The sequence below is a fragment of the Corylus avellana genome, chromosome ca10 (genome assembly GCF_901000735.1).
Source record: "Corylus avellana chromosome ca10, CavTom2PMs-1.0".
Lineage (NCBI taxonomy): Eukaryota > Viridiplantae > Streptophyta > Magnoliopsida > Fagales > Betulaceae > Corylus > Corylus avellana.
In genome coordinates this window covers 21,152,265-21,175,228 of record NC_081550.1, presented here as the reverse complement: position 1 = coordinate 21,175,228, position 22,964 = coordinate 21,152,265, and the positions used below count along the sequence as shown (strand labels likewise).

Here is a 22,964-nt window from a genome sequence, read left to right as displayed (position 1 = left end):
TATAAAATATATATATCTCTTAGGAAAGGATCAATATGAACCGATCCAAAGAAGCCGTCAAGGAAACAGGGGAACCTCTGTTTCTGTCTAGTCAAAAAGAAACAAGAGGAGAAATTTTTTGTTTATACTCAAACCACAAAATCTTCTACTAATTAATATGTGGCTCTCTATATGTTTATCCTTTCTAAAGTATCATTATTATTGTGAAATCGTTACCAACATTACGTGCTAGTGGTGCTAGTGGCGTGAACAAGTCTCATCGCCACCCCACTCTTATTCTTGATATGGTTCAAGACAATAATTTGGGAATTGCATTATATATATATAACACAGTTTATTGCACGGTCAATTTTGGATAACGGATGGGATACAACTATGGCAAAATGTAGCATGAACTCCTTCCCTACTGACAGGCTACAACCATCATCAAGTGCCGCGCTAGATTGCGTGCTTATTGACAAGTTAACGATGTTGTCTGAGGATGGAATCGTAAGGGAATTACCTTATGCATTACATCCTTAGTTATTATCAAAGTAGTTGGAACTTTAGTTTTTATGGCCCGATCAGAACTTATGATTTGGCTCCTGAACCCCTAAATTCTAAACTTAGGCCGGCCGATTAGACATTTTAGTATATCTGATGCAGCGTGACTTAGTGGTCTACATCGAATAACAACAATAAGGAATGTGATAAATATTTCTAGATCTTAAGACTATCAAAGATCTAAGAAATCTTCTTAAAACAATCGATGTTATCTAAGGTTTAAGGAAAAAAAAAACACAAAAGAAACTCAACTCTGAGTATTCTTATTAAAGAAAAACATATAATAATCAAAAGTTGCGTTTTTGGGGTTATAAGCATGTATTTATAGCTCCAAGATTCCTAAACCTAGAAGGAAATAGAATTAAAGTTGGTTAAGGTACAACTACGTTGGCCGTCTAGACGGGCAGGGAAAAAAAAAGGAAACTGCAGAAATTAACATAGGCGTCCGGATGGGGTTGCAGACAAACTCCAGACGAGCTCTCCCTGGTTGCCCTCCATCCGGACGAGATTGCAGACGAGCTCCACACAAGGACTCCCTGGATAAACCTCGTTCGGACTTGCGGCAAACGAGCTTCAAACGAAGCTCTTTGGATCATGGGCGTCCGGACGGATACTCCCTCCGTCCGAACGGGCTTCACCTTCCTTGCGCGTTTATGACCTAGTCTTGATTCTTCGAGCCACTTCCACACTCACATATGCTCGGTTCTTCTTCAAGTAATCCTTTTTAGTAGAGCTCGTCAGGTGCGAGTTTCTCCCTAATCACTGCTCTTCTTTATAGAATCCTTAGCTTTCCCATCTACATCATCCTCCCCAGGTTGGAGATAATTCACCCTCGAATTCGCATCCTCATTATTGAATCTCGTAGGGGGGTTAATTTCCACCCAACATCATTCTCCCAATGTTTGAGAGAATTCGTCCTCGAATTCGGCCTGTTCTTTTCAAGATCCTTCGGGTGCCTGTCAACTCATTCCATTCCCCCTTTCTCAAGATTAAGACAAGGCAACATCCCATTATAAATGTGATGCCTCTAATCATCAAAAGATCTTGATGATTGTTTTGAAAGCTCCACACATCACCTTGCCATGTAGGCTTGCCATGGTTTTCTCGTACCATGTCCTTCTCACATGCCATGAGAATCTCCAAAGAACTAGCAACTACCCCTTCACTCTTTGATAAAAAAAAAAAAGGTCTTCTCTGCCATATAGATCTCATCACAACTTTGGTTAGAATAATTTGATAAAATAGCATCTACCCCGATGAAATCAACATAGTTAATTGGCTCAATACAAAAATTGAAGACTTTATCCTCGAGGCTCTTATCAAGCACATGGTGTGTAGAATTGTCATGAAAAATTGCAAAACTATCTGAAATGTTTACCTCTTCCAAGGGTTCCTCTTCTTCATGAAAAATTGCAATACACTCTGAAAAATGTATCTCTTCCACTTGTCGTCTCAATCCGTCATGCTCTTTAGAACTCTTGTTGTCCCATTCATAAAAAGTACTTGGGCTCTGATACCAACTTATGCAACTTGATTTAGTGGGTTACAGGGAATAACAACAATAAGGAACGTGATACATACTTCTAGACCTTGAAACTATCAAAGTTTTAAGAATTTTCTTAAAACAATAGATGCTATCTAAGGTTTAAGGAAAAAACACAAAAGAAACTCAACTCTGAGTATTCTTATTGAAGAAAACCATATAATAATCAAAAGCTGCGTTCTTGGGGTTATAAGCATGTATTTATAGCCTCAACAGTCCTAAACCTAGAAGGAAACAGAATTAAAGTCGGCTAAGTTACAGCTACGCTGGCCGTCCGGACGGACATAGGGCTGTTTAGACAGGCAGGGGAAAAAAACAAGAAACTGCAGAAATTAACATAGGCGTCCGAACGGGGTTGTAGACGAACTACTGGGCTCCCTGGTTACCCTTCGTCCGGACGAGATTGCAGACGAGCTCCAAACGAGGACTCCCTGGATAAACCTCATTCGGACTTGCAGCAAATGAGCTTCAGACGTAGCTCTCTGGATCACGGGCGTTCGAACGGATACTCCCTCCGTCCGGACGGGCTTTAGCTTCCCTGGCGCTTCCACACTCACATCTACTCCGTTCTTCTTCAAGTAATCCTTTTTAGTAGAACTCGTCAGATGCGAGTTTCTCCCTAATCATCGCTCTCTTTATGGAACCCTTAGTTTTCCGGTCTACATTAATATCATACATTTTAATTATGAGAAAGATGTAATTTGAGCATGTACTTAATAGTATATCACAATCATATTACTCAAAACTTGTGGTAACCGGCATTTGTGTGAATTTTCCTTGCTTCCCGCCGGCAAGAAGGGTGAAGGAACTGGATGGAAGCAATAATTGATGATCCAAACATTGTACAATACTTTAAATTAGATGTGATTCTCCTAACACCATATATATGAGCATCTACACACTCTGTATAGACAGTTGGTCACATGCATACAAAAATTGAGGCCAAGAATAAAAGGTGAAGAATATGAATAATAATTTATTAAAAATTATTTCTGTCAAATAAACTTCGAACAACAATAATGAGAGTATCGCACTCGCCACCGCAAAATCTGCCTTTTGCGTCCCACACCGACAAGGCGAGCCAGCTCTGCAAGCACACCCAAATCCAGAGTCGCACTGGAAATTATTATTACTATCTTTCAGCCTAATTACCAGTAAAAGCCAGCCACCAGAATTCGAATATTCCAAACTTGTCCTCGCACTTGTCCCCGCTGTTTCCTCCCCTGTCCTCATCATTTCCGGATCTTCCGTACTTGTCCCCTCCCCTTCGTCCCCACTACAGCTCCCACCTGCTGCCACCGTGTCACATGCCAAGGCCCTCACCTCCACCCAACCGTCCGATTCCCAATTTTTCCATGCCGTTGTCGCCAATTTACCGATCCTGTCCCTCGCCGAAGTTTCGTAACTTTGAGAATCAGAATCACAGTTCGGACTCGGCCCATTCTCTTCGCTACCGTATTCCTCGAACTCCGAGTTAACCCAGTCGAGCACGCAACGCGGCGATGAGTCGATGACCACCGAGTTGGGAAACGCCGATGATGACAGAAATGGGTGCTGTAGCAGCTGATCGCAGCTCCACCGCTTCTTCGGGTCTCTCCTGAGGCACTTCTCGAGAAAGTCTCGCCCGAGTTCGGATAACCGGGCGGGAAATTCTGGCAAGTCGTCCGAAAACCCAATTCGACTCAGCGTATCGGCTCCGTGGTCTTCCCAGGCCGGCTTTCCGGTGACCATCTCGATGACCGTGCAGCCTAATGACCACACGTCGGACTCTGGCCCCTGAAATTCCCGCCTAATTACCTCCGGTGCCATCCACAGAGGACTCCCGCGTGGCACAATCGGAACACCACGCGTTTCCCAAGAGCTCTCAATCGCCGATCCGAAATCGGCGAGTTTCGCGGAGTTCAAACTCGGCCCCACCAGAATGTTCCTTCCCTTGACGTCGCAGTGGACAATGCTTCTGGAGTGCACGTACTTCAACGCCGAGACGACACACCAGGTGTAGGACCGCACAGTCCTCTCATCCACGTCAGGGACGCACCTTTTTGCCACTGTGCCAGCTGGCAAGTACTCCATGTGGAGGTTCCGGAACGACGTCGTGGGGGACTCGTACGTCACGTCGTCGCCGAGAAAGCCCACCACATAAGGCGAGGAGAGCGAACGGAGGATCCGAATCTCGTTCTCCAACGCCTCCACGTGACCGGGCAGACCCGAATTCCGATCCACGGACTTCACAGCAAAAACGGCACCGTCCGGTACGTTGACTCCGAGCGTCACGGTACCGAAGGAGCCCTTCCCTACGCACTTCCCTCTAACCCAGGAAACCATGTCTGAGTGGAACTGTTCGTTTACGTTGTCTTTGTAAGCTCGCCTCTCTCTTAACTCTATATATATAAAGACCAAGAATATTAAACAAAAATAAATGTTGGGTGTGACGTGGAATTTACAAGTGGATAATTTGAGAGAACGGTTCGGTGACGTCAGGGGAGGTTCTGGGGCTGGAACTGGTCTGGGTTGACGTAAAAGAGATAGTGGTGGGGGGTGGTGGGATACTGAGTTTTATCCTTATCCGTCACAATGAAGGCCTCATCTGGACCGTTTATTGGATGAAATCATGGGAAATGTTTCGGAAATTTCGACACGTTGTTTTGTTGGAAGTAAATAGTGTGGATTAGGAATCAGGTGGATGGTTCGTGGAAGAAAGCAATTTTGTTTGGAGTTGTGTGGGTGTGCGTTGAGGAAAGTGCTATTTATGGAACGTGGAGGCCTTCTTGCTAGCTGCAGTAAATGTCCTTTAGATCTCTTTCGATCCACTTACTCTTTTTTTATTTAATTACTTTTTGGTTATGTTCATCGTACGGAATCATAGTTATCAAGATGTAGGATTTTCCTAACCTTTTGGATTAAATTAGTTAATAAAATAACTATTAAATTTTGATTCGTTTAGAGCATTATCTCAATTATAAGTCAATTTTATGTACTTTGAACAGCTGACAACTAGAGTACTCCAAACATGTTGCTTTCTAGAGATTATGAGCCCAATCTACGTTGGACGGCTGTGATGATGTGGTGTACACCTCTGAAACTAAGGCGCGGTGCAATGGATCAGGGAAAAATAATCATAATTAAAAAATCAATTAAAAAAATATTGTAGAGGTGACAAATCGGTCGCGGAAAGGAGCAGTGAAAAGAGCGCGCCACATGGGTTCAAGGGGGGACAGGGTTCGGTTGAGACCGGTGTTGGAACTAAATGGTGGGTTGACGACGTGGCAGAAAACTGTAGGTCCACGCTGCCGGGAAAGAGAAAGTAGAGAGAATTTTGGTAAAGGAATTGGATATGGATGCTAGATGTCTGGATTCCCACGATGCTTGTTTGTGGCGTTTACAGTGAAGAGTTTTGAGGGTTGAAGCCTGTTGACGTGCACGATCAGCCTCCATTACATACTATAATATAATATATGTTATTGTTGTTGTTGTAATATTTGATTTTAATATTAATTAGCATGTTTTTTGGAAATTGCATGCCTGTCATCCATCCGTATCTCTTCTCAAAGGTCAGGGTGTCCTTTGAGGCTAAAGTGAATTACCAATAAGGATTTGGGGCAGTTGGTAGTTTCCCACCAACCCACTCCAATTATTATATACTTATATCTTGAGTTTTTAATTATCCTAATTACACGCTTTAGGGTGCATGATAATTTAGTTGATTGCACCGTCAAACTCACACCAACAAGAAAGAGTAAAAACAGAGGAAATTTTGCTATGGATTGCTGGTGGGGAAGATCTTCAATTGACTTAAGTTAACAAAGATAAAGAGTGAGTTGCTAATTTAAGGAAGATAGCTATAGCGATGAGAGGAATAATGGTTTATGTAATGATACATGAAATGATTGTATGTCCTCTTCTTATACTGGTGTCCATTAATAAAGCAAATCCTTGAATAGGAGGTGCCCACTAATATGGAACGAACCTGTTCGATTGTAGCGCTTAATTATAACTTACTAACAAGTTATGATCGCAACATGATGTTACGCCAGATTCCATGCTTGCTTGTATTTAGGACGAAACCAATAATAATTATTCAATTATATGTGTTGTACTCTTAGTATTCTTTAAGCAACTGTTATGCTAACACCTTAATTTCTGTGGTATAATTGGAGTTCGCGTTTTCAAATCACATTATCGATCTGAGTTGACCAAATGGATATCGTATCGTATTGATTTTGTCAAATGAATCACTTTCATCCATTATCTTTAAATTAGTGGCAACTATTTTTCTCTGTTCTTAATTACTATAATTACACTCATATTGAGGGGCCGAAATCAAGACATTCCATTTTAAATATGGAGAATTTGGTACATCAAGAACTTGTGGTACTTGTGAATTTACATGAAAGTAAGATGAAGATGGGAACCGATGGGGAGGTTTCTTGATTCTTTATTGTGTCTTGTCATGGGCCCATCTGTCTCTAATTTTTTTGTGGATGACCACGTGTCTTCGTGTGGATGGTGATAGATAATTACAAGGTGAAGCTAATTCACAATTTAAGAAAGTGGGTATAAAGGTGTCTTCATCAAGGGATAAGTTGGAACATTTTCTTACGCGGCGTAAGAAAGGGAAAAGAGAGTATGGGTTGTCCACGTAAACTACAATGGAAAAAACTATAAAAGAAGAAGAAAAAAAAACCTTAAAAAGAAAAAGAAAAATTCAAAAGGTGTGCTTTTCGTTTTTTTTCATTTGCTTAAAAGTATTTTGAAAATGAGAGAGTAACGTCGCTATTATAATAAATAAATATGCAGAAATATAAATTTGGTATTTTCTGCACAACACAAAAACAAATCTGGTTTACAAGTTATTATTAAAATAACAATATGTATGTTGTAGTAAAAGTAACCGTTAAGATTAAATTTTAAAATTGACTTATTTTTAACTGACCATCCAACTAAAAAGAGCCCAAACATGAAATTGAAGTTCTATATTTTTAAAGAACAAAGATAGATGATAGTTTATATTTGCCTAAATTATTCTTGAATTTAGAATTTTCCTTTAATTGATTAACATCCCTTTGATTTTGTTGTTTCAAAACACAGGTTTAAAACGGGTCACTTTCTATAATTTTATTTAAGAACTCTTTTTGTTTTTATGGGATTCGACTTACATGTTGTAGTAAAAGCAACAATTAAGGTTGAATTTTTAAAAATTTCTTTTCATTTTTTCTTTTATATTAAAAATTTTTAAAAATAAGTCAACTTTAAAATTTAATCTTAATTGTTGCTGTTATTAAAATAATCTCATGATTATGGATAATATATAATTATGATAAAGAGGGATGAGAGGAATTAAAAAAATGAGAAACTTTGGAGCGAAGGCAAAAGGGTATGATGGACATAAAACATATTTTCCTTCGTTTGCGGGTTTAGCAAATACGAGGATTTATTGGTTTTTTAAAAGAAACGGAAAAGGCTGACACCCCATTCTGGTGGTGCGGACATATGTCGTCGGATGACGAGACAAAACAGCAAACACATATCGGACGGCCGACAATCCAACATGCATGAACAAAATGTTCCATCTTTTGCGGCTGACATGCAAACCTCACATCCTTACCTTCGTTTTTCGTTGAAATTCATGCATTTCAGAAAAAAAAAAAAAAAAAAACACGCCAGCCGCCAGTTGTTATTAGAGAATCAAAAAGATATCTGTAAAAAAGAAACTTTCTTGCAGCTTTGCGTTGGAAGTTGGAATGGCTAGAAGGCAAGCCAAGAGACGCCCTATTTTCACTTTTATAATGAAGGAAAAATTACACATTACTTTCCTCAAAGTTGTTAACGATTTGCAATTTCGTCTCCAAAATTTTAATTTTTGTAATTCACCCCTCTAAAGTTTTAATTTTTTGTAATTCAGGCAATCCGTCAGTAAAAGCCGCTTTGGCTGACGGAACAGTGATCATGTGTACCACACGTGATCACTGTTGGCCTTTTTATACCCAAAATGCCCCTATGCTTTTCCATCACGCACGCACGCCCAACCCATATGACCCACGCCCATCCCAACCCAGGCTAACCCACGCCGCTTTGATCTACACCGAACCACCGCTCTAGCTTTCCATTCAGTTCTCAGGTTTGTCTCTCTATTTCCCTCTCTCTCTCTAACAAGTAACACGATTAACGGTCTAAGTTTCTAACAAGTTTCTCTCAAATATCTCATTCTCAGGTTCAGTGCTTTCTAATTCTTACAAGTTTCACAGAATCACGGTTTTCATTAATCACAGTTTGGTGCTTTTCCTTAGCCGGAGTTCGTTGAATCCCGAAAACCTGGCTTCGAACTTGGTTGGCTTTGCTTAGATATGGCTCGTCTGTGGGAAGAGAACAAGGTGTGGGGCAAGCACATGAAAGAGGACAAGGCGTGGGGCAACGCGTTAGCTTTCTAGGATGCTCTCATCTCCCAACATCTTTCTTTGAGCTTAGACCTAACCAATCCAAATGCAGCACATGGTTTCCTTGAAGATCTGTATGCCACCAACAAACAAAACATACAAGCAACAAATTGACTTGTGCGATCCCTTTAGGAAGACTGTCAACAAAATGAATAATTAAAATTTGAATTAATTTTGTAGAAAATGACATTCAAAGTTTGAATTAATTTAGTGTTAAAGGGGACTTTGTCTTTGAACGCCAAAGGGGGCAGAGGAGGAGATTTCGATCTGTTGCAGGAGATTCCGTCATTTGGGCTCTCCATCTTGTTGCAGGTAAAGGCAAATTTTCGAGCAATGACCCATCAACGAACTCTGGCGAAGGAGCAGCATCAAACGACGCCGTTTGCTGTGGGTAAGGTGTGGGTGAGGGCATTTTGGGTACAAAAAGGCCAACAGTGATCACGTGTGGCGCACATGATTACTGTTCCGTCAGTCAAAGCGGCTTTGACTGACGGATTGCCTGAATTGCAAAAAATTGAAACTTTAGGGGGGTGGATTGCAAAAATTGAAACTTTGGAGGCGGAATTGCAAATCGCTGACAACTTTGGGTGGGTAAACTGTAATTTTTCCTATAATAAATCTTTTCCTTTAATAAAAACCGTCTTCAAATAAGGTCGGAGTAAATTCATTGAACTCAATTTATTAAAGTTTTTAAATCATATAATTGTTAAATGCATTTTAATAACAAATATCAATTTATCATTTGATAAAAACTTTATCCATGATAAAACACCGAGAAATGATCATTCCGCTTCTCTGTCTCTTATCGTAAAGGGAATTATTAGGGAGCCAAATAAATGGATTCGGAAAAATTTTTAAATTGACGTGGCAAACAGTGAGTGGTAAACAAGGGATAAATAATTACATTTTTTTTAAATTTAAAAACCCTTGTTACTTCAGTTTGGAAAATTTTTGGGTTCATTTGTTTGGCTCTTAAACACTTGTCTACTGTAAAATGGACCGTGTTAGAAATTATTTCACTAACCAACCCATCAAATCCTGAGTTTCAAGGTCAATGATAGGCTTACAAAGCTACTGATTCAGGAAGACACAATTCAAGCCCGAATATGACTCTACTAAAAAAATGTAAGCTAACCGTCCGACTCCAAGTTGAATTGGAGTAGAGGTCCTGGTCCAATTCAAACTCTCAACACATAGGTATAAAAGATAGATTCAATTATTGTGTATTAGACACTTTTTTTTTTTAAATGAACTAACTTAAGCATTGAAGTGAGTTTAAATGAACTAACTTAAGCATTGGAGTGAGACCCGTCGGCATCCACCTCGAAAAAAGTGCATCACACCAATCAAAAACTCGGAACCTGTTAGACCGAAAAATGTAATAATTTCGGTGGATCATTGTCATTGAATAATGAGATGCAAGACAAACACATATGGACCACAAAGATTGCATCGATCTACAATTAAGGTTTGGACCAGTTTGGTACAGAAACAAGAAAGCTGTGTAGTAGCCAACCATATAACATGGTGTTAAACATTATAATGAGACAACTGTGAGCTTGCACCTTCTGCGAAACCCCGCAAATTGCCAACGTGCGGTGTGGGCAGACATGAAGGCATTTGGTCCTTACTCATGTGCAACTTGTGGGTCAATTTCAATCACAGGCGACCATGTTGGTCTGTCTTTTGTGATTATTTAACCGCTCAGAAAAAAAACGTCGCTCTATTTAAGCTATTAATTATGTTCTTAATGTGGAACTTTAGTGTTCGAGATTATCTGTCATTTTTAACTAAGATTTTGATTTTTGTGACATGAAGATGATTGAGTCGAAGATACAACCCTACAGTACCAAGTATATGAATACAAAGGGCAGGCAGTGGTCGGCAGGTATGTGGTATTCTTGTAATTTAATTAAGATATTCGATCTTCATTATAAATTGATAAAGAATTGGTCTTCAATGGTTAGTTGTTTTTTGTTTCTTTTGATTGATAAATGACAGGTCGGCTGTCTCCAGACAGATAGTTGCATGTCTTTTAGACTGGGTTTGGTCACACAATTTTACATACCAAACGCGTATTTTTAAACAAAATTATAAAAATTATTTTGTTTGAAAATGTATTTATGAAAAAAAAAAAAAAAATCATTTTTTTAACAGGTAGACAAAATAGTACATTTTAAAAAATATACTATTTTATAAGTAGTTTACCATACTATTTTTTTATACTACGTTTTAAAAAATATGTTTTTATTAACTACATCTATTTTTTCAAATTGTATGTTTTGAAACCGTTAAATCAAACTGACAGTAATTTTATGGATAAATATCTTAAAATATAACAAAACTTGAGATTTGAGAAGTGAACTTTCAGCTGCAATGGTAGCCATCACAGAAATTAATTGGTTTTTTTTTTTTTTTTTAAGAAAAAAAGTAAATATTACTGTTTCATGTAGGGTGGAATGACCACAAATTCACTGTAAATAAGAAGAATAAATATCAAGAGAAAGTGGTAATTCAACAGAACCCGGCCTAGGGCTCTATTCCTTACTCTAGTGAAACCTAATACACCCCACTCAAGGATTTGTGTCTGTCCTGTAACCTGTTTCTGTTTTAATGGATGCCGGTTTGATTAAAAAAAAAAAAAAATGTCTAGACCGAAATTCTTGTGAAGTCCTGAATTGGGTTTCAAAATTGAAGAAAACCTTGTAAAGATAACAAGGATGGCTGGGCACTTATTGGTGTTAAATTCGAAGCAATTTGTTAAGATTTTGATAAGAAGATTAGAAGAGAACTAGGTAGAAAGATGGATATGATAAGATTTTTGAGGAATCGTGACCTCTTATGGTAGGATTTTTGATGAATCTTAGATCTCTTATTATAGTTTTATGAGCAATTAGATATGCTCTCAACTCTTACAAACATAGTTTGAATAATTTACTTTGATTGATTAATTTTATTCAATAACAATGCAATATTTAAAAGAATGGAATACAAGAGAAAATAGAGTCTCACATGAAATAAGACTTTCATTTGACTTACAACTTAATAACCTAATCTATTGTGATACTCTTGACTCTATCTCAGTATCTTCTTTCTGGGAAGCTAGGAAAGTCACCAGAAGTGTAAACTTTTACGCTCATTATGCGGTACGTTGGGCCGCGGCCAGAAACTTTTCTGGCTGCATTCCCTATCACCTTTCTCCTTTTCTCTCGATTCCTATTGCCAGTGGGAAGGACCCCCCAGACTTTTTATTGTTTTCATAGTTCGTTGTTTTAGCCCTTTCTGTTTGTTGCTTTCTATTGTACTCACAAAAAAAATAAAAAAATAAAAAAATAACTTCTAACCCAACAAATAAACCCAAGAACATAATGACCTAATAGAATAACACTACTTCAACACGTAACACAATTATTGGTGTTATCCTTCATAGTGGCTTATAAGTTATCTTGTAATCTTAGTAGGTGTTTTTTTTTTCCAAACAGCCATTTCACTAAATTGTCATTGATTTAACACGTTTTCAAATGAGTAATGTTATACATACTCCAACTTCTTTACACCCATAAGTAACTTTTAAAATCATTGGATTAAAATCTAATAAATATTTGGTGGTTTTAAAAACCAATTATAAGTGTAGAGAAGTGAATGTAAGAAAGTGAGGGTACGTGTTTAGCATTACTCTTCTCAAATATTGTTTGATTTTATCCTTCATTGCACTGTGATGTTTGTAACGGAGTCTATATAGGTGTGCCCCCACCCTTCCTTTTGTATTGTTTTTTCTGTTATTAATGCAATCTCAAAAAAAAAAAAAACAAAACTTAGCAGTAATGCGAGCAATACTGTCCACAAAGATTCTGCACAAAGCCCAAATTGAGCCCAAAAAATTCAATTAGCAAGACTCAAGCCTGAACTGCCTCTCTTGAGAGGACCAATTTGAGCAGGCCCTTTTTTAACTTCTTGGTAGTCAACAACAAAATGACCCATGGCTACTCTCAGCACCAGTAGATAGTCAGTGCAGATGTAAAGCAGAAACTAGCCAATAGAAGGTAAAAGAAAGGTAGAAATATCTTAGAACAAACTGAAAAATATGAAGATTCTTGAAGATATGTATAAATAAAGAATAATACAAGTATCTGACTGTTTTGAATCTCCTATCCCTAGCTATGATTGTAAAATCTCCAGAATTATGTCAAAATATCTACAGTAAATAAATCAGGCTGCTCTAAATAATAAAAGAATCATCTTCCACCACCACCACCACTATATCACCATCATATTTGTGATCAAAACCACTTATGAGAGCTGGTCGTACAAAGAATGAAAATTGTAGTTAAGAGAACCTTGCCTTCAGCTCATGGGGCAAAGACAAGTTTCCTCAACCTATATGTCAGTTTGATTTCCTACTCTGCAGGTAACCAGAACATCAAATGTAGTGCCGCAGTTGGATTAGCATCACGCTTATATCGTCGCAAGAACCTCGCGAAACCGAAAGGTCTACAAGATTTTTACAGGCAGTCAATGGCTCTGGTTTATCAATGCCCATGCACCATGGACGAGCAAGATCTACTGCTTCCTGATTACTAACCTGCAAACCAAGAAAGGAAAGAGTCTGATCAATAATTTGGTACTTACATCTTTCAAAGGATTCAAGCAATAAAGGAAAAGGAAAAGGAGAAAAGCATAAGAAGCTATACCTTATCCCATAAACCATCCGATGCTAAGATTAGGAATTCATGTTCTGGCTTGATTCTAAGGACTTTTGTATCCGGCTCTGCTATTACCCATTGTTTAAGGTGCTGATCACCAATCCCTCTAGACACAGCCAGAGAGCCCTGAATTCTCCAAGTACCATGGCAGAAATCAACATAGCCACCCTGCAAAATGAAATTCAAAACAACCCATTATTCAGACTGCCAGGCAATGAGAAGTATACATGCAATTAACACAAGATTGAAAGCAATGAAAATTTGATTCACAAACACTCACCATGGCCTCAATTCTGTCCTTTTCCTCTTTCCTTGAAGGGCGATGATCAGAGGTCAGGCCCTCAGCAACACCACCTCTGCTAATAACAGCACGACAGTCACCGGCATTAGACACAACAAGGTTCCCTTTCCTGATCAAGGCTGTCACACAGCACGAGCCACTGCGTACATCTTCTTTCAAAAAATCAGAGTCTGTGTTCAAGTAACCTTTCTTAACGGCCTCCTCAATTTCCACATCGCCTCTTCTCATCACTTCATCTATTATGTTCTTATCCAAGTTTTCTGCCGCAAACTCAGCAGCTTTTGCACCTCCATGTCCATCAAATACACCAAATAAAGACTGCAAAGATGAAGCAACAACATATTAGGCTCAAATCCCATTACAATATCTCTACAACTATATATATGATGGCATAAGCTTTGTTCAACTGAAAATAGTTCCTAAATATTAAAAGTTGAAGACCCTATTCCGTATTACAGGAATTAGTAGCTGTAAGTTTAGGATATCAAACCTCCACTTCTAGAAGGAAATAACCACAGTAAATTTCATCAATGAACATGCTCCAAAAGGGATTTTATTTATTCATTAATTTTCTTATTACTCCATAATTTCAACCTCTTGATGAAAATCCGATAATCAAAATCAATTAATTTCAATTTCACAAGCCTAAATTCACCATAAATTTAGCTACTGGGACAGCTTGCATCAAAACTAATCAATTAATTTCACTATGCAAATCTTATTAGATATTTTATCCAACTTGGAACCCAAACATGAAAAGATTTTTATTTTTATTTTAATTTCCGCTTCAGAAAAAACTTTAGCCACCACAAATAATTAGTCTCACAGGCAAATCTTAAATTGCAGAAAAAAAGAAAGAAGGAAAAAAAAAAAAAAAAAAAAAAAGCAACTTTGAAAAAATTACCTGTTTGATATCTCCCTGAACGTTAAGGACAGCAGAATAACGGTCCTCCATAGCCTCTCTCCTCCCTCTCTTGCAGTACACAGAATACCCATCTCCCTCTTCCTCTACCACCTCCCTCTCCGCCATAGACGGCGTCAACGGAGCCACAAAACCCAACGAGGCCACCGGAATAGCGAGCCTCGCCGGTCTCTTCCTCTTCAGAACCGTACTCGGCGACGTGGACGACGACCCAGAAGCCGAAATCGAAGGAGAAGACAACCCAGTTGGCGGCTTCGCAAGCCGAATCCTAAAAGGCGAAGACGGTGACTTAGGAGAAGACAAAGAAGCCGAAGAAGACGAAGCGGAAGAAGACGAGTGTGAGGGCTTTAGGTGGGTTAGCGTTAGCGTTAGAGCTTCATGCGACGGTGAGATCATCGAGGCCTTGTTGTAGAACAGCGACGAAGATGGCGAGAACACTGGAGAGCTCGATACCGCAACAGAGCAAGACATCCTTCCTTTTCTAAAACCAAAACCAACACGCTTTCACAACAACGTTCTACGATTTTTGATTCCGTTTTCTAATGTTTTTCAGTTTTTCTTTCTTCCTCCCAAAATCTTTTCTCCGATTCGGTTTCATATGCTTTCAAAGATTGTTGTTTCGTCGGATTTAAAGGAGAGGGGGTTTTGGAAGAAAGTCAGAGTGGGGTCGTATTCTTCCGTGTTTGTAGAGCGCTCCTTAGGGTTTATTGTTAACGTCATTTGACTAAGTGTTTTTTTTTTGGGGGCACTCGTTCTAGAATATGCAGAAAGTCATTTTTACCCCCCATCGCTGGTTTCGTTAAGTGGTTTTTGTTCATATTTTTCTTATGCGACTCGGTCTGGGCCTTCTTTGGTTTGCTTTACTAAAACAAATGATTGCGTGCTTCTGGGATTTCTTTTCCATAACTGTTTTTTGGATTTGATTTTTCAGTAATTTGTTTTCTAGATTACTTGTAATCTGAGAGCTGTAAATACGAGAAAACTCTCGTGGAATTCACATAACTAAGTAGATGAGAGGACAACCCGAGATATAATTGGGCAGATAAGCCTCAAATAGGATATCTTTAGCAATTGTGTCATCAAAATTGCTAAAAAATCAAATATATGTTTTTTGCCCTTTTAATGTCTTGTAGTTAAACAATTCTATAAGTTTCTCTTGTGTCACTTTAAAAAGAAAAATTATACGGTTCATTGTAGTGTTCTCATGATCCTACGTAAATATTATTTTATATATATATATTCTGAAATTTACTTATTTTTTATATGTGTTCTTTAACTTCCTTAGCTAAATTGCATAAACTTGATAGTAATACAAATAATCCTGCTTGAAATGTGTAAAAACAGTTGGAGAATCCCCCTAAAATCGACTTTTCTTCATAAGCAATATTAAGCTTAACAAAATCATTTTTGAAATATGAAAAAGACTTTGAAGATTTCCATAGCTTGTTAGTACAATAGAAAATAATAAGACCCCTTCTTATAATCAGAATAGTCAAGGATTCAATATTCATATGTTTAGAACAGCATTCGATTGATTATTTAAAAGAAGAAGAATATGAGTAAGAACCTTAAACACACATAATATTTAATACATATAGTTAGTCTATGCCACCATGCTTTTGGACAATTTTTGGTCTATAATATATCTGACGTGTTTGCTCTTCTCTAAATTCCACTAAAATATTGTGTGACATTCATATACTTCTATATGATAATCATTTGATTCCAATAAGTGGTCATACAATTGATTATTTATAGGACAAATTGGGTTAGTGGACATTTTTCTATTACACTATACTAAATTGACATATGCATTTGGAGCATTTGATTCACACATACATTTTAAATCAGATTCATAAAGCATGTCATTCTCACTTGTATTTTTAAAAATTCATGTAGGAATCATGTAATATAAACATCAATTTAATAGATTAGAAGTTACAATTCGTGTTTTTGTGTCCGGTTTGGGTCGTATTCAGACATAAGTATAACGCTATATAAGTTAACTGTAATCTGATCTATTTAATTAAATGAGTCAGACTCTTTAATTATAACCTGCTAATTTCGCGTTAGGTTTGTGTTGAGGCATGAGTATAAAATTATATAGGTCCACCATAAATCGACCAATTTAATTTAGTCAACCCTCTCAAACCTAATTAACTAATTTCGTGTTGAGTTTGTTGATCATGTCAAAAATCATCGACCCTAAATAGACTTAGTAAAAGATTTCTTTATCCATATTTTATATTTAATAGCTTTTTTTTTTTTTATGCCGGCTCTTATATATACTTATAGGAATCATTTAATATAACCTTCAATTAAGTAGATTAGGAGTGGCAATTTGTGTTTTTGTGTTTAGTTTTGGTTATATTCAGACATGAGTATATGATTATATAGATTAATTATAATTCGACCCATTTAATTAAACAAGTCAGACTCTTCAACTATAACCTGCTAATTTCGTGTTGAGTTCGTGTCAAATTTGCAGGATCGAGTCATAAATTAATTGAGTTGTGTCAAGGTATGAGTATAAAATTATATGGGTCAATCATAGCTCGACCCATTCAATTGGGTTAACCTTTTTAATCATAATTTACTAATTTCGTATCGAGTTTGTTGATGATCGGCCCAAATAGACTTGGTAAAAGGGTTTCTTTATCCATATTTTATATTTTAATACCTTCTTCTTTGTCTTTTAATGTCGGCTATTACACTTTACAAAGGTGATAGTATGCAAGGGCAGAAAGGGAATTTCACGGGTGGCAATTGTGAGAAGAGAAATACCAAAAAAAGAAAAAAAAAAAAATTGCGTTTCCATTTAGGGGTCAAACACGTTATCTACGGTGTGTAAAGAGTGTTTTGACTCCTCACTGGTCAGTAATCCCCGATTTCTTCGTTGCGAAGATGTTGCTAGCAAGCTGCCACGTGGGCCCCCCCTCTCATTAATCCACTCGCAATGCAAGCTTCGCCGAAGTTACCGTTGCCCCAAGACACGTTCCATTCGGTGACCGTTGTGCCGCCCAGCAGATGGATACGTTAACATCACCCTATCACGCCACACCACGTGTCTCTACCACGCGTCCGCCCTAGCAGATTCTTTCGTCAGCGGTTCCCTATCACAGAGCACCACGTGTATGCACCACGCGTCTGTCTCTTTCCTTTAACAAAATTGGTTCTGTTTGTTTGTTTGTTTGGACGATCGTGCATGGGTTATATAGTCAAGAAAATAAAAATCTTAAAGGTAGTTTTGATTTTTCTTTTTTCTTAATTTTGGTTCGAAAATGTAATTTTTTTCTTTAACATTTAAAAAATATTTTATGTTTTGAATTGTTTATTAATAACAAAAATATAATTTTTGTTTAAATAAAAAAAAGTTCGTCATTGGACGGGTCATTTTGGTTAAATAAAAAAATAAATGCTAATGGTATAAAACTTTTTATCAAAAGATGTGTACTAAAATGATGTGGAACTTATTTATCTGAGATAATCAAAATAATTAATCAAGACAAATTTTACCGGTGCCAATGAATAAGGTCAACATTATTTTGGTACCTATTTCATGATAAAAGATTTGGTATCCATAATAATATATGTATATAGTCTTATTCAAATACTTCGACACAATTAAAAATTGGACACATAAACACGAATTGCGGATCCATACTAATAATCCAAACAAGTTATGTTAATGGGTCAAGTTTTTAGGACTTGAGCAGAAAGGTCTTGTCTTTTATTTCCCTTTGAGCACGTTGTAATTGGATAAGTTATTAATCAGCTAGGGCCATACTCGATCAAAGTCCATGCGTTGAAAGAACGAGTCTAGAGCAACTCAGCCGACATACTTGTATGTTTGTGTGTGTGTGTTTTTATTGTTGTTTGTTTTGTAAAGGACAAGAAAATATCTCCATGCATTAATTGAGCATATGTGTTGGACCAGGTCTTCTATGCCTTCATGGAAGCACCTTTACATGGAATTGAAGCATATTTTGAGTTGGATTTTGCTATGTAATTTTCGCATGTGTTTTTAGATAAAATTGTCAAAAGTGTCATTTTTGAAAATGCATGAAAAAAAAATGGACGTTTCGTCGCGGCTGGCAACAAGGTTGTTACATTTTAAAAAACGCGCAATTTTAAAAGTCGCACATCAATTTTAACAAACAATTAACTTGACTTTTAAAATTCGCGTTGTTACTAGAAGTTGTTTAAGGTCATTATGTTTTCAAACTAATAAGCTTGAAGTTGAAAACAAAAAATTTTGGATAGAGGTGTGAACTTGGCTCCACAATTCTTGCAAGTCAAATGCGTGTTTTTAAACAAAATTGCAAAAACCGTCTCATTTAAAAATATGGAAAAATCTATGTTTTCACACATTCAAAAACATAAAATATGTTATAGAAAGAATAACTTCAATTTGGTCTTGATGTAAATAGGGTACTTTGCGGTTTGCACCATCCAATAAAAAACAAACACTTCCGCTTAGAACACGAAAAAAAAAAAAAAAAAAAAATCATATTTCCCTAAGTTTTTATCTAATTTAGATTTAGTTATTGAGTTTTCAATTTTTTTTATTTTTTTTTTAAAAAGGGTTAAATACCTTATTCACGCATGTAGTTTGACTTCTTCATTTTTTTTGATCCATATAGTTTACTTTTTATCATAAGAGGTCCCTCTACTTTGCTTAAAGACTCAAATGGTCCCTCTATCAAAATTCTGTCCAAAAGTTGACAGAACGTCACGTCAGCACCAATTACTGTTTGACACGTAAAATATTAAAAATTATATTGAATTAAATTTAAAAAAAATGGAGCCACCCCCTTTAACAATTTGGGGGTGGTTGGGCACCCCCTTTGGCCATGAACAACCCGCAAGGGCCAATTGATTTTTTTTTTTTTTTAATTTGCGGGAAGGCCCTTAGGAGTAGCCGAACCACCTCAAAGGCCATAGGGTGGTTCAATGGCTGAACCACCCCAAAGGGCCTTTTGGCAATTTATTATTATTTTTTTTTTCAATTGGCCCTTGGCGTAGCTGAACCACCCTCACGGCCAAAGGCCACCCCCCAAATGGACAGCGTAGCCACTCCAAATTTTATTTTTAAAAATTTATTTTTTTAATTAATTAATTAATTATATGAACACATGTCAAACCATAATTGGTGTTGATGTAGCGTTTAGTCAAATTTTGGTCAGAATTTTGACGGAAGGACCATCTCCGTCTTTAAGCAAAATAGAGGGACCTTTTATGATAAAAAGTAAATCCTAAGAGTCAAAAAAAATAATGAAGTTAAACTACAAAGGTGAATAAAGTATTTAACCCTAAAAAACAAGTTCCTCAGGTTTTGCCCAAATTTTAAATTAGTTCCTCAACAGCACACGTTAGAGTCGATCTTAACGTCAAAGTTAACAGTTTTTTTTTTGACGTCACAAATCTAGTTAGAAGATTAGGATACCGAGGAATATGATTTTATTTATGGAATTGGGTCTTAAAAATCTGTTATGTTTGGCTTGATTAAGTGGTTTTTAGTGTTTATGGCGATTAAATCTCATCTGAGTTGTGATTGGAATGTTCACGTAGTTGGCTTCTAGGGATTAAAAAGTTTAATTTGTGCTGAATTTCATCTAGGTCAATTTAGTTTAAAAACACAATTTGGTTCCCTTTTATATTTCTGTATAAATTGACAATACTCAATAATCATTTAAAAATGGTTTAAGGTAAGTACATGTGATATTCTTAACAAGATTTGTTTTAATTTTCATTTTGGGAAGAAACTATTGGGCTTCTTAAACAAATAAAGGGTGGGCCAAACTGCCAGTTGATGAAATCCTTATAGCCCGTGGGCTTTATTAAGCAGGCCTGTCTGAACTCTGAGTACATTTAGGGTTATGATCTAACATAAATAATGAAATAATTTCTTTTGAAATGCAAAAGACTACAAATCCTTCATGTTTGAAAGGTTATGATCTAACTGAACTCTTGAGTACATTTAGGGTTATGATCTAATATAAATAATGAGATAATTTATTTTGAAATGCAAAAGACTACAAATCCTTCATGTTTGAAAGGTTATTTTCTATGTTTTGCTGATGGATTAATCAACTAAAATGAATACACTAATATACAATGGTGTGACTAAAATCAATATTAGATTTTTTTTTTTCAAACATAATTGGAATGAAAAGAACGAATGTAGTTCCCCGACGTCCTAATGCAACATAAAGGAAGCACTGGATAGCGAGGAGAACAGATATCTTGGGCTTCACTTCAACACTGCCTCGCACAAACAAGATTTAGCGCAAGACTAAGAAAACAAAGGATTTGAAGCCCTAAAAATAGAAAAATAGAAGAAAAAAAAATTGGGAGTATTAATATGAAACTCAGTCCCTTAGATGTTCTTAAAATTGCGATCATTACCGCAAATCATTACAGGTCTGTGTCTGTAAAAAGGCTCATCACCGTTGCAACATATAATACTCCCATCTATATATTACCCACAAACGAAAAATGAATTTAGAAAAGAAAAATTGAATTTTTATATACAGAAAATATAGTTGTTCAAGTGTTCTTCCGGAGCAGGAGGAAAATGCAAGGAAGATTTTTGAATATTAAACAACACACTCACTTTTGCTTCAAGGGAACGAGTCATATGGGAATTGATCGAATCCTAAATGACCAGATGATGAAGCCTTGCTCGGAAAACAAGTATAACTAATAAAACATGGGAAAGATAAAAGTAGTGGACTTTGAAAATACTCACTGAGCAGAGAGAGATCTGAGAAACCCTAATTGCATAAGTGAAGGGGGCGTACTGGGAGATGAAGCTCTTGGATGGTGGGTTTTATAGAGGGAGGGATCGGAGGGTTGATATGTTGTTTGAAATTTTAGAGATATAAAATAAGATCTGAGAAACCCTAATTGCCTAAGGGAAGGGGGCGAACTGTGTTGTGAAGTGCTTGGAGGGTTGGGTTTATAAAGGGACGAGAAGAGGGATCGGACGGTTGATGTGTGGGCTTCTTTGGATTGAGTGGCTGATGTTCCTTGCTCTCGTGTTTCCCTAATTTCGACCAACCGAAATTACAATACTATCCTCAAGCTTTTTCCTTTCTATAGTGAAATTAAAGGGCTGAGAAGGGGTCGGATCGGGCGGGTTTTGGGCATTTTGGCTACCTGACCCGCATGGTGCGGGTTTTGAAAATTCAGACCCGCTACCCGCTCAAATTTGCAATATCCGCCGGGTATTCGGGTACTGCGGGGCGGGTAGTACGGGGCGGGTTGAACGTGTTTGGCGGGTTTTGGGGTTTACATCGCAACCTCGGCTAAAGTCCATGAACAAAACAAACCTAAAAAAAATCTACACAAACACCCAACAAACTCAAAGGCAGTTTGATGAAAACCCACAACAAGAACTTACCCACAACCACAGGCAGAAAACCCAGATCATGATTCATTGATTCTCTTGTTTTCCTTCTTCCATGGTTGTGCAATCCTCAAAGAGAGAGAGAGGGAGAGAGAGAGGCGCAGGCAGATGAGAGAGAGAGAGAAAGAGGAAGGAAGAAAGAAGAAAATGAAGGCGCAGAAAAACCCAGATCATGGTTCTCTTGTTTCCGTTCTTCCATGGCTGTGAAATCTGAAAAGAAAGAGGGAGCGAGAGAGAGGCGCAGGCAGACGAGAGAGAGACAGAGGAAGGAAGAAACTAAAGAAAGAAGAAAATGAGAGAACTTTCTGGAGTGAAAAAAATGAGAATAGAGTTGAGAGAGGCATGCGGCTACGAGAGGAAGAGGAGAGGGTTAGGATAGGGTTTTTAATTTTTGGTCCTTAGCATAGCATGGCGGGCGGGCCGGGGCAGGTACCCTGAGAAAAAATTTGTATAACCCGCAACCCGTCCTGCCCCGGCCGGGTTTGGGGACAGACCCGTATCCGAGAAAAATAACTGAAAATTCGCAATTTGCGGGACGGTTCAGGGCGGTTTTGCGAGTCGGGCGGGTATATGCTCACCCCTCAATTGCTACCTTATAATGGCAGGAACAATCTCTTCATCATCTATTGAATTTTAAAATTATTCTTATTGAATTTTGATCGACACTAATATTAGGACGATAAAAAGATATTTCTTAGTATTATTTAGTTACATTCTCATCTCTTATCTAATTCCTATGCGTCTTGACTCATATAAAAGTGTCTTATTAATGCAGTCTTTATTAAAAATAGAAACAAAAGTCAAACGTATGAAAGTGAAATGTGATTCTTTTCTTCATGCCAACAACATCCACATATGGTCTTTCAAACACTTTTTTTTTTTTTTGGTTTAAATTCCACTTTAAAATTATCTTACATCCTTTTTTTTTTTTTTTTTTGACATATCCTCACAAGGAAAGAGAGATAAGGGATTCGAACTAGTGATCTTTGCTTCATGAGACGTGATTCATAACCGCTTGAACTACCCCTTAAGGACGGCTTTCATTTTATTTCTCTCTTTGAGCCTAATAAAAAAAATATAAAAAATAAAAACTCATCCTACTTTCAC

General features: G+C 37.3%; 2 protein-coding genes and 2 non-coding genes across 4 annotated transcripts; all 4 read right to left on the bottom strand.

The window, feature by feature from the left end:
• Positions 1 to 2,970: 2,970 nt before the first annotated feature.
• Positions 2,971 to 4,573, bottom strand: LOC132164276 (mitogen-activated protein kinase kinase kinase 17-like). Its single transcript, XM_059574759.1, has one exon. It carries the CDS (start codon positions 4,409 to 4,411, stop codon positions 2,981 to 2,983), a length of 1,431 nt encoding a protein of 476 aa, XP_059430742.1. The 5' UTR covers positions 4,412 to 4,573; the 3' UTR covers positions 2,971 to 2,980.
• An 8,023-nt stretch (positions 4,574 to 12,596) lies between these two features.
• LOC132163520 (probable protein phosphatase 2C 25) lies at positions 12,597 to 15,126 on the bottom strand. The gene is made up of 4 exons (XM_059573834.1): positions 14,429 to 15,126; positions 13,504 to 13,842; positions 13,212 to 13,391; positions 12,597 to 13,102 (listed from the first exon to the last, which is right to left on the bottom strand). The coding sequence occupies exons 1-4, from the start codon at positions 14,915 to 14,917 to the stop codon at positions 12,941 to 12,943; spliced, it is 1,170 nt and encodes a 389-aa protein (XP_059429817.1). The 5' UTR covers positions 14,918 to 15,126; the 3' UTR covers positions 12,597 to 12,940.
• Positions 15,127 to 20,625: 5,499 nt separating this feature from the next.
• Positions 20,626 to 20,768, bottom strand: LOC132164841 (small nucleolar RNA snoR136). Its single transcript, XR_009438443.1, has one exon. It is a non-coding gene; the product is annotated as a small nucleolar RNA snoR136 (small nucleolar RNA).
• Positions 20,769 to 20,811: 43 nt separating this feature from the next.
• Positions 20,812 to 20,903, bottom strand: LOC132164846 (small nucleolar RNA SNORD25). Its single transcript, XR_009438446.1, has one exon. It is a non-coding gene; the product is annotated as a small nucleolar RNA SNORD25 (small nucleolar RNA).
• Between the last annotated feature and the right edge of the window lie 2,061 nt (positions 20,904 to 22,964).

Coding starts and splice junctions, on each gene's coding strand:
- LOC132164276 (XM_059574759.1), bottom strand. CDS start 4,411: ATGGTTTCCTGGGTTAGAGGGAAGTGCGTAGGGAAGGGCTCCTTCGGT.
- LOC132163520 (XM_059573834.1), bottom strand. CDS start 14,917: ATGTCTTGCTCTGTTGCGGTATCGAGCTCTCCAGTGTTCTCGCCATCT. Junction 13,392..13,503: donor AGGACAGAATTGAGGCCATG/GTGAGTGTTTGT, acceptor TTCATTTTGCAG/GGTGGCTATGTTGATTTCTG. Junction 13,103..13,211: donor CGGATGGTTTATGGGATAAG/GTATAGCTTCTT, acceptor CTTGGTTTGCAG/GTTAGTAATCAGGAAGCAGT.